Source organism: Alosa sapidissima, chromosome 4 (genome assembly GCF_018492685.1).
Source record: "Alosa sapidissima isolate fAloSap1 chromosome 4, fAloSap1.pri, whole genome shotgun sequence".
Taxonomy (NCBI): Eukaryota; Metazoa; Chordata; class Actinopteri; order Clupeiformes; family Clupeidae; genus Alosa; species Alosa sapidissima.
The window spans coordinates 23,716,972-23,728,592 of record NC_055960.1 but is presented as its reverse complement, the minus strand read 5'-3'; the positions used below and the strand labels follow the sequence as shown (position 1 = coordinate 23,728,592).

Sequence of the window (11,621 nt, the reverse complement as noted above, 5' to 3'; positions counted from 1 at the left end):
CACCGTCTAAATAGTCTAAACTAATTGCAAATTTGCCTATCTGGGCTCTTTAATAAAATAAAAAAATAGACTTAAACTAGAAACAATGATGAGGTCGTTCTGAAAATACTGGGAGGTTGAAACTATATGAACAAAAATGAACTTTTTGGACTAGGCTAAGTATAGTGAAAATCTAAGTAGCCTAAACTATATGGTCAAGTTGACCTGCTGGTTCCTTCAGAAAGAGAATGATCAGTTGTATATAATGCAGGTTAATTAAGCAGGCTGTCTGCAAAATCAGTTTTAACTGCAGTCTTAGATCATGTAGCCTATGCCACAAATGTGCGCACCAATTAACATCCATAGCCAATCCTTAGACGGTGCAATGCCTTTTACAATTGCGCCATCGTGTGGCTAAATAGCATTCATACATACTGTCATTTACGCTAATTAAAGATTTGTTATAAACGCCGAAACTCGCCAGTTATTGACCACCAAATAATAACAATAAAGAATATTCTACTAACACGTGGACAAAATGCAAAAAAAAGTTACAAGAAGGCAATGTGGATTGAAAATATTTTGTAGAAGTTGATTCAGTTAAGTCAATGTTTGTTCATTGAATAGTTTGGTAAAAAGAATTTGATATCAAGAGATGGTGATATCAAATAGCCATTGTGATTTTAACAAGTCCATCTGGTGGATTAAAAGCCACTTATAATACCATAATGAACACAGCTATTTTCACAAGGTTACAGGCAGTGGTATAGGTTTATTTAGTTGGTCATATCCAGTGACCACTCTGAGTTAGATTCAAAATTAGACACTTATCTCTGAGTGGTATTTTGTTTAATTTTGTCATGTGCCTGTGAAATATGTGCCCCAAGTACTTCCATTGATAAACTCAGTATCACAAGTAGTGTCAAATGCAAAATTTGCTATACATCACTGTATAATTTGCTGTGACTTCAAGTGACTTCTAACCATCAAGTAGTACAGGTTGGTGGGAGTTAATGTTAGCAAAACATATAGAACAATGACACAATGTTACAATCAAGACAAGACTGAAATCCATTTTAATATTTTATTAAAGTTAATTATCCACAGCAAATTAAATTAAATTTGTTTTTATCAGTCACAATATTGATTTAAATGGTCTTACATCAAGCAAGGGATTTCTTATAGGCAAGGTTAAAATTAATATTCCTATGTCCATTTGTCTTCATACATACATATACAAACACAGACAGATGTAGTGACACCCTCATATATTCAAGCACTGACACAGACCTATATCTAATCCATAGACCTATATGGAAATAAGCTTTTGGGCTTTGGGTTTCATCCTTTTGTCAAATATTGTACAAACGTTGCCCCCTGGTTGAGGCTGTGCATATCCAATTTATGTATTTAGAAATGGAATATGTTCTTCTACATTCTCTATGAATTACAATCAATTATATAAGTATTACCAAAATGTTATAAAGTATAATAAACATTCACAAGATATCATGACATCCTCTGTTACTACCACAAAGCAATCAGAAAGGGTAAACGAGTAGTCTAGCCTGTCAAAATGGCTGCCCTACAACCATGCAATTGGCCATCTAGGCCCACAATCATGATCTTACACTGCTTTGAAGACAACTTGTAAGTCGGATATTTCCAACTTGAAATGTCCCTGTTCCAACTGGAAGGACGAGACTTTTCATTCTTATACTAGAAAAAGTACAAAGGAACACCACCCAGTTGGAGCTTTCAAACTTGCAAGTTGTCTGGCACAGCATTAATACACATATTTCATCTGAATCAGCCAATCAGAAGCCTACCCTCATCCTTGCACTCAGGAAAAGGACCTCAAACTATGGGGCGAGGTCTGAGACTGATCCAAAGCAATGGATGAGAGATCGATTCTTTGGGGAATGGGAATGATCCAAACACTGACTGACAGACAAAAAAAGAAATGATTTCTTACCTATTCATTTAAAAAAACAAGATGCTTTGCTGCCCGTCAGGGAAGGCAATAGATTGTATAGTTATCTTCTGCACAGGATAAAATCACTACCCTACAACTATACAATCTACTACCTCACCCTGCCATGGCGCGCCTCAGGTGTCGTGTTGGCTGCAACACGACGGGAGAAAATGGCGGTGCATTATTGTGTTAGATTGGATTCTCTGGCACAGTCGGACAGAGGAGATCTGAATCCCCTGCTTGACTCCGTTGTCCCTCTCGTCACTTTGGGAAAGACAGTAGGCTGTATAGTTATCTCCCAGTGTGGGTATGACCCTAAAACTATACAACCTACTACCTCATCCCACCGTGAAAATGGCTGCGTTCCTGAAACCTGTAAAAAAAAAAAAATCAGCGTAAAGAACAAGGGAGTTGACCCTGGCAGAACCAGGAGTATCCTGACAGAAAGAAATCCTGAATGATGTCTCATGGCGCTGTCGTTCTTTTGCTGTCCATGTGCTCTCCAATGTGCTGGACAAATTTTCTGTATCGTCACTTGAGAACCTGAGGACAGACAAAAATGAGAGCAAAGGTTTCTTCTTTTGTGTCTCAAGCACGGTCACAAAACACTAGCACACACAAAATATTGAGTAAACACTTCATGAGAAGCTTTGCAAAGTTCGTGGGAGTAAATTCGCCATCCAACGCGACTTCAAAAAACCCCATATCCCCACAGGCTGGCTCTGTTCTCTCCCTGTGCAGGGTTTTCGGATCCACACCCCTGGATCTCTGGCATAACCCTGAGCAATGCAGCAGAATGGGAGCTGCTGGCCAACAGACTGGCTCCCTCTCAGCCCCTGAGTAGCCATGTTGTCATTGTGAGAGTTTGCCTTGGCTGCTCTCTTTTTTCTTTTTCTCTCCTTCTCTCTCTCTCTCTCCTTCACGAGTCAAGACGAACTGCTTCCACTTTTCAGAGAAGGGAGGGGATGGCTCCCGTCTGCCGTAGCTCACTTTCGGGTCGTCAAGAGCCGAGCTGCAAGCAAGACAGAACGGAGAGCGACCCAGACTGCTCACCCGCTGATGCTGCGTTAGCCGCCATCTTGTTTTTTTCACCCCGCCTGCAAGTCGGAGAGCCTGCCACAGGTTTGTTGTTTTGTGTTTGCCTGAAATCCTCTCTCTGTCTGTTTCCCTGTGGTATGTAGGAGCAAGAGGCACACCTACTCGATGATTCAAATATCAGTGGAAAGGCATAAATGAAAGCCAAATACACACAATCTTCTGATCCCGATCAAAGTCGTGATCCATCTATTCAACAACAAAAAAATACTTGCACAAAAGGCAGAACATGTGATGCTGGAAGAAATCAACACCCCCCACCCTCCTCCCTACTAACAAACATGTCCCCACGAGTTCAGTTCATTTAAAATTTCCATGCCCGATTCCCCTCTGATCACCGCACAGAAATGATAATTTTTTGTTTAGTCACTCAGTCACTCACAAAAGTGCAAAAGCAGGCTTTGGCGGCCGTCCCGGATGAGTTTATGCGAGCCCCCACACTGCTCATCTGATAAAAAGCTGTGTGCAGGGGAGGTCAGATCTTAGCATTCTACAGCGCAGATGGGAACGGGTAATCTGTCTGAGGTCCGCCCTCTCTGCACACACAAATAAATGGAGGCCGACACTGGCACGGAGACAGGAACCCCCTCGTGGTTGCGAGGTGCTGGCAAAAGGCCTCCACTAAAGCAGCCCAATAAAAAAAGATCTTTGCCGGGGCACTTGGCAAAATGCAGCTGGAAAGGGAACATCGTACACACACACACAGACACACCATAATTTCTTACATTCCCTCTGAATACCCTTCAAGATTCAACGGACAAATGGCATTTACAGCTCATCCTTGGAGGAAGGTGGCGATCTCAGCCCTGTCTGTAAAGGAAGGGTGCCAACACACACCCACTGACTCAGACTGCGTCAGAGGACGCATTTGACAATGTTAAGGACAAACTGGTTTAAACATTAGGCCTACACTGCCATCACACATATTAGCCTACACTTCTTTATTACCATTAAAGTATCCTCACACTGATGGACCTCTAGTGCAATACATTTTAATTTACCACATCGAGCTCAAACTCAAAGGGACAGCTACTTAAAGGGAAAAAGAGCCTGCAGCTAAGAAATTGACTAACCTCATGGAGGTGCTCTTCGTGTCACATGGTTCCACATTGTTCCTGTACCACCCTTCATGTAACCCATGCCATCCATCACCACCCAAGTTTCCTTCACCCACAATCACAGCGATTGTGGTGTGGAGTTAAAAGGCAATGACATCTCATAATGTCAGCCGAGGGATGTGCCTGATAAAACATCCCTTGTGGATAATGAACAGCCACGAGGTAGCCTACCAAACACCAGGAAGCTACAGACTCAGAGACTTACAGACTTACTAAGAGTAAGAACTAGAAGGCTATACAGGACAAGGCTAATATAACCCCATTAGTTCAAATATTACAATTGAAGGAAAGCCAGTAAAGCAAAACAGTTGAGAGAAATCAAACCACATTTAAAGAAATCGGCTGTAACCAAACCACTCAGTACCTGGCCATACACAATTGGTCCTAAATTAAGTCATACTGGAATTTGACCTTGTTACCCTACATGGCCTCTGATACCTGATAAGGCAAGTGGTAGCAACATTGTTTGTCAACGATGAAGTTTAATAATTTCAGGGTATTATTCAGGGTACTTTCTGGTCAAAGCAATGTAAAGACGTCATAACGTGTCAGCTTGCACCAGAACAAGAAACTAGATCTAGGTTATCGGCAAGCAACATCATGGGACGATCGCGGGATTGATTCTCATTTCCAGGTGACACTTGAGAAATACGTCCCCACTTCTGACTGTGTCAAGTCAACAAAATAGTGCCTACCTAGCCGAAAATAGCCACCCTTTCCTGTATTAACACCGTCAATGCAGCTATCAAGTTCACAGGCGCGTTATTTATCCCAACCGCGTGCTGCTTTTTAGCAGTAACGTTAATTAAGGCCCTGGCTTTACCATCAGGCTAACGCAAGTCAGGTTGCGACTGAAACCCACTGGTGATACTGGCCTAGGATAACTGGACAAGGTACATGCTTGAATCACTCATGCACATCACTCTGCCTAATTACGCTTCTTGAAAAAAAAAGAGAAAAACTAGATAATGCGTTAGATAGGGAGCCATCCCACCATACAAATAGGAACTTACAAGTGGCCGCGTGCTAACGTGACAGCATCTCGCGACTAACCACATTCTATGTACAGCAACAACCCGTTACAATAGTTACCTGCTTAAAGCACACTAACGTTAACGTTTTTACTTAGCTTCGCAACAAGGTGCAAGATTGTCTCGTTGTTGGAGTCCTGTGTGGTGAATCATGCCGACATTGGCCATCTGAATTCTTAAAATATGTGACTGCCTGGTGAGCCATGGCTAACGTTACCACGAAAGCTAGCCAGATACAGAAACGCTAGCTAGCAGGGAAGTTAATGGGCTGCTGTCTTAATACCTTAAAGGTCGTGTTACAGGCCTGCAGTTTGTTACCGCCTATGCAGTTTTTTTGTCGATGACAATAAGATTACCAACTTACCTGTGACTAAATTGATTAAATTTCCCTCGCTTAGTAGAGAAAAAATGGCGGTTCTCATCATCGCGATAGCCTCGCAACTGGATTACTAAATGCTAACGTTCTACATTAACGTTAGCTGGCAAGGCAATAACAGATTCTGAGAGTTGGTGGCTAAATCCAATAGTAACGTTACCTTCACATTGTTAGCTTTGCTAGATGGTACTTCAACTAGCTATCTTTCCTAAGAACACAATTTCCGATTTGTGTTCGGCTTCAACTGAATTTACATATGAAAAAATAACAAGCAGGCGTGAACTCTCAATACTCTTGGCTGGTAACGACAACTTAACGTTAAGGTTAGCTGCTACTTGTATGCATTTCCCAACACGCGTGATCACTAAGCTAACGTTAGCAGACCTTAGCTCTATTGTCTTCACTGTCAGCAACTTACGACTTGGGCTGAGGGTGTTGCCGTCCCGATGAATCAAGTGAATCTATGCCAATTAGCTAAACCGTACCGTCACTTACGAAATATTATGTTTTCTTCGATTTATACAACGAATATTGTCATAATTTACCATTAGCTTGCTGGCTAACCTGCTGAGAGTGTCGGGATCTGGCTAACTTGTAAATGGAAGAACCCGGATGAAGGTGTGCACTCTTCAGCTAACCCCTTGTCCTGGTTGAATTGACACATGGGATGGGAGTAGAATCTCACAGAGGTCTATGGCCTTGAAGACAAATTCTTGTAGAGGGGTATGAGTAGGATGCGTCAGACACATTGTAAATTAAAAAGAACAAATCTCACACCTATATTTATGTATACATAAGCCAGTCTTTGAATTTGGGATGAGGCAGGCAATCCTGTGCTACTCATAGTATAACTGAAATAGCCTATGAAAACCCTGCTTGTACGCTACATGGAAATAATTGGCTATTTTAGTGCATCACAGTAGGCAGGCGACTATCCATTGTCAAACAGATTAATTAAAATGTAGTGAGTTCTCAAAACTTCTTTGCCAAGTTTGCCGAGCCGAGTTTACACGCAAATTGCGGTTAGGCTACATTATCATCAAACCACGAAACGTGCCACCCCTTTGAATGTGTGTGCAAAATGCGAAACTTGTTTCTATTTTATTTTAGCAGAAATGCTAGGCCTGTTGACACGTTTGAGAACCACCTCGTGTATTTAAACGTTCTCGCGATCTGTGTGTATTTATTTATTCATTTATATATTTCCCCCCTAATTCGCATGTTTCCATTACACGTTTTTCTTTTCGCAATTTAGATTGGGTCTAGCAGTGCTAATCAGAGAATGCCCCATTGAGTTTGCCCTTGTGATTCCCAATATGAACGCCAGATGGCGCTAAATCTGCTTATAGCAGTTTCTTTTCCATCAGGAGTGATATGCAGGAAAGATAACAGGTTGATAAAGAGGCAACATTTATTGATGTTTAAAATATTTTGATGTAAAAGTATGATTGTTTTTAATGCAGTCACATCCTCATTCAGCACCTGGTGCACTTACACGTTGCACTTTGAAGTCTGTTGTACTTCGGGCTTAGATGCTGTTGCCCCCTCTTCGATGTCCTCGTCAGAGCTTTCAAGATCCCAGCTCAAGCTGTCTTCGGAATCGTTACTGGGATCCTGCTCAAGGAACAAGGTTTTTGCCAGGATCAAATCTAAACTTCGGTAAGCAGCATCATCAAAATGTTTTCGGTCAGATTTCCATTCTTTTAGGATCTTAGATATTTTCCTCACGAGGCTTTTTCTTGTTATTTTGCCCATCTTTATCACTTCGAAGCCGCTCATTAGTTCTTCGACATATTTGCCGTGCGAGACGTAATCTCTGTACTCCGGGTCAAGTTCATCAAGCAAGACCAACTTTTCAGCCCTCGCCCTTAGGCCAACCTCCTTCTTGAGGAACTCCAGTGGCGTTTTGCTCTGCCCATGTTGAAGCATCTCATCATATAGTCTTTTCGGCTCATAGAGCACCTCCAGGCCGTGCTGCATCAGTTTGGACTTCATGTCAGTTTCAACCTCAATCCGCATAATGAGCGCAGCCACTTTCATCTGGATGTCCCTAATCAGACTGTCTCCAACTTTCTTTACGTAGTCCTGAGTTAGTGTTTTGCTGAACAGAAGCAGTTCCATGTTATGCCCTAACTCCTGTTGAAAGATTACCATGTTCAGCCTACATTGATTTCAGAATATGAATAGGGCTAGGCCTATAGCCATTTAGACTGTGGAGACTCGTATTAGGCTCGTATAAGGATATTCTCAACAGCACTTAACATAAAAATGAATACAGCTTTGCACTGTTAGAGGAAATGAATAGTGTGAAAATGCATCTTAGGACGACACTGCTTATAGCTTACCTGGATGATGTTGGCATGTGCATCACATATGGACAGCACCATTTTCATCTGCTCAGCAAAGAGCTCCTTCCGCAACTTGTACATATCACTTATTTTAGCAATCTCATGGGTACTATGGTCTCCAAAAATCTTGCAGGTAGTGCAGATTGGTTGGTTGTCAGTCAGACAGTACTGCAGGAAAGAAACTTGAGTTTCAGCTGTAGCCTACACCATGACCAAAGACATATTTTAAATTAAGAACTAGATTATATAGGTGTAAATGTGGCTGTATTTGGGTCTGGTTTACCAGATTTTCCTCCTCTTTATGTTGAGGGCACATGTCTTTTTTGATCATCTCTTCTTTAGCCATTTTCTCAATCTCTTGTTTGAGTTTATCCAGCACATTTTCAGCAAATAGGTTCCTTTTAATCCCATTAATTCCTTTGCTGCGTAAGTGAGTGACCTGGAACAGAGGGTTATAATCTTAATTCCATGATGGGGCATTTTGTAGGTGGCTGTAGTCAGCATATTACATGTTAAATAGCCTACAAATTATACATCTAGTAATGTATCATTCACTTTCCTTCTTCATACAAAAAATATGCAAGCCTTCTGCTAGAATATTTTGTGTACATTGACCAGGCCATTTTAAATTCAGGTTTTGAGTAGCTGCACAGATAATTACCTTGCGGCACATTGGACAAACAAATTGTCCATTATTGCGATGACCATTGTGAGCGTCAAGAGTTTGTTGGACACATTTCTTGCAGAAGTTATGGCAGCAGGGCAGCTCCAAAATAGGTGGTGTGAATATTTCCAGACAAATAGGACAAGATAGTTCGCTACAGAGGGTATCCATGTTCACCTCACAGTGTTCAGTGTCAGAAAGTAAGGAGCTGAAAGTGCATTTTCAAGAAGAATCTTGGCTTATTGTGACTTCACTGCTTCTTGGTGGTTCTGTTTGGTATTTTGTTGCCAATAGCAATACTCAACATGAAGTGGAATGTTATGGTTATGTTTGCTAGCAGACTATGCAAAGTGGCCATTACAGTAAAATTTTAAACAAAAAACAAATGCATTTAAAATCATAATAATAGACTAATAATAATATGATGTTACCAATTTCTGGCCAAAATGCTTTATTCTAGATGTGTTGGAGAACTTGTGCCACAAGCAAATATGGTCTGTATAAAGTATAAGTAAGTATAAGTATAAGTATATATACTTTTTTGATCCCGTGAGGGAAATTTGGTCTCTGCATTTAACCCAATCGGTGAATTAGTGAAACACACTCAGCACACAGTGAACACACAGTGAGGTGAAGCACACACTAATCCCGGCGCAGTGAGCTGCCTGCTTCAACGGCGGCGCTCGGGGAGCAGTGAGGGGTTAGGTGCCTTGCTCAAGGGCACTTCAGCCGCGGCCCACTGGTCGGGGCTCGAACCGGCAACCCTCCGGTTACAAGTCCAGAGTGCTAACCAGTGGGCCACGGCCAAATGCAGTTGAGCAGGGGTCTTCAACCTTTTTAAGCCCAAGGACCCCTTGGCTGAGAGAGTCACTGAGCACGAAAACATTGTTTTTTTCCCCCCAGTAAACTGTTAGCTACCATTGCTTCATTGAGATTGAACGGAATTTAGCTAACTAGCGGTGATTTTGCTAACAAAGTTGCTAGTTGTCTGTTGCCCTGTGTTGCCGGTGTTCCAGTTTAGATGGTGAGCAGGTTAACTTGTGATATTTGCATAAAATTCGTGAATATTCAACAAGACCCTGCCTACTTGTTAACAGCGCTTTGATCTGCCTCCGCCCCTCAAGTCACATTTTCACAAGCCCACAGTGAGACAGAATATGAAGAAAGATCTTGCCGAAAACACACAGAAATCACCGGTTCATGTATAATGCATGTCACTGTCCGCTTAAGCATTATCCACACAAAATGCTCTGCAAACAGCAAAGTGTCAAAGTAAAACAACAAAGGTTTTGTTGGGTTTCGAACATGAGTCTCATGGAGGCAAAATGTACATTGCAATCAGCACTACCACTACACCACAGAGGGGCGGTAGTAACTTCAATGCCATCATCAATCATCATTAATCTATAGGCTACTAGTCTACTAGCTAGCTACCTAGCTACTGATATCCTGATGTCCATGTTAACTGGTGACATGCAAGCCTTGAATAATGCAGATTAATTTTGCCTCACATACTCAAACAGTTACAACAAACTGCATGCATGACCCCACTTCAGACGTTTTTTTTTTGTGGGCAGATCATACATCGTGATTATAATGTGCAAAAATAATCACGTGTGGGCCTCGAACTGCTCACTAAAATAGCAAGCTATATGCCACCCTGCTAACCAGTTGCACCACTGGTCATTTTGCATCTCTGCAATAGCATGGTGTTCCTATTAAATGAATGGGTACGCCTATGTTGTTTTGTGACGGCTTATTTGTCAATCGATCAAGATATTCATTATACATGGATTTCTATGCAACGTCACGAAAAAATGCGTGCGCAACCAAGAGGCAAAAAGCACCATAGAACAGCATAGAGCAATGTAAAAGAGCAGAAGAATAACATGAGTTTTTGTGCTGAAAACTGCACCAATTCGAAATCACGATGGTTAGAGAATGTTAAATATGTTCAATATCCCTAACGTAATGCATGTCTTCGCCAAAAATGACAAAATATGATGTTATATTAATAATGCAAATGAACGGCAAACTTTGAAATATAGTCTGAAATGAGATGTTATTATCATTGAGACATCAGGGGTATACAAAAAATCTGATTGCTTATAGCAGCCGACTATTTAGGTCACCTTTTTTGAGCAAACGCCCCCCAGACCTTACTTTGATACTCTGGCAACCCCCCCCCCCCCCCCCCCCCCCCACACACACAATTAAAAAAAAAAAACTACACCCCCAGGTAGGCTATAGGCCACTCATGCTCATGCTATATTGCTTAAATAAAAAACGAGCCCATTTCTGTGCTGTTTTGGTTTCTTCTGGAATTATAAGAAAATGTCCCTATGAGCCTATTTTATTATTAAGCAGCCCACTGTTAGAAGCAATAGGAGACTGGTTCGGTAAAAAAAAACACTACCACATCAGCATTGGTTGTAATGATTTTTTTCTTTAAATCAATAGGAACATTAAATATAGGCAACGAGACGTGTCATTTTATCATGGACAAAAAACAGGCCTGTTTAGGCCTATATATATATATTTCGTATTTGATTAGCAACGGTCTTTTCGTGGACACTACGCTCAGAGCAGCTGCAGAACAACAGCGAGCAGGGCTGGGGGACATGAGTCCGGGCGTGTGCAGGCCCAAACTGCACTGTATGACCACTGAGCATAGATAAACAGTAAAATGTAGCTGGGACGGTAGAGGGGTTTGAAACCCATGAATGAAAAAATAGCCTATTTATTTCAGGTAGCCTATTTTTGCACCAAAAATATGTGAAAACCATGAAAGTTTAAAATGTACCCCTTTAAAAAAAAACCCTAGGTTGTACGACCGCCCCCGTTGAGAAACCCTAATTTAGGTTAAAGGAGAATTCCGGTGTGATATTGACCTAAAGTGTATTGAAACATGATACCGAGTGTGAACGTATGTCTCATAGCCCATCTCGGCTTGTCCCCTGCACTCCAAAATCTGGCGCTAGTTAGCCGATGCTACCAACAGCTTTTTCAATAGTGGTGCTTCGGCATCGGGCTAG

At 41.6% G+C, this 11,621-nt stretch overlaps 1 protein-coding gene across 2 annotated transcripts in view; it reads left to right on the top strand.

Annotated features, from left to right (window-relative positions):
* The first annotated feature begins 6,981 nt into the window (after positions 1-6,981).
* Positions 6,982-11,621, top strand: part of barx1 (BARX homeobox 1) — a 112,405-nt gene continuing 107,765 nt past the window's right edge. For both annotated transcript variants that reach the window (XM_042090579.1, XM_042090578.1), the window contains exon 1: positions 6,982-7,233. In XM_042090579.1, coding sequence (XP_041946513.1) covers positions 7,107-7,233 — 127 coding nt within the window. In that variant the 5' untranslated portion in view covers positions 6,982-7,106. The remainder of the gene's footprint in view (positions 7,234-11,621) is intronic.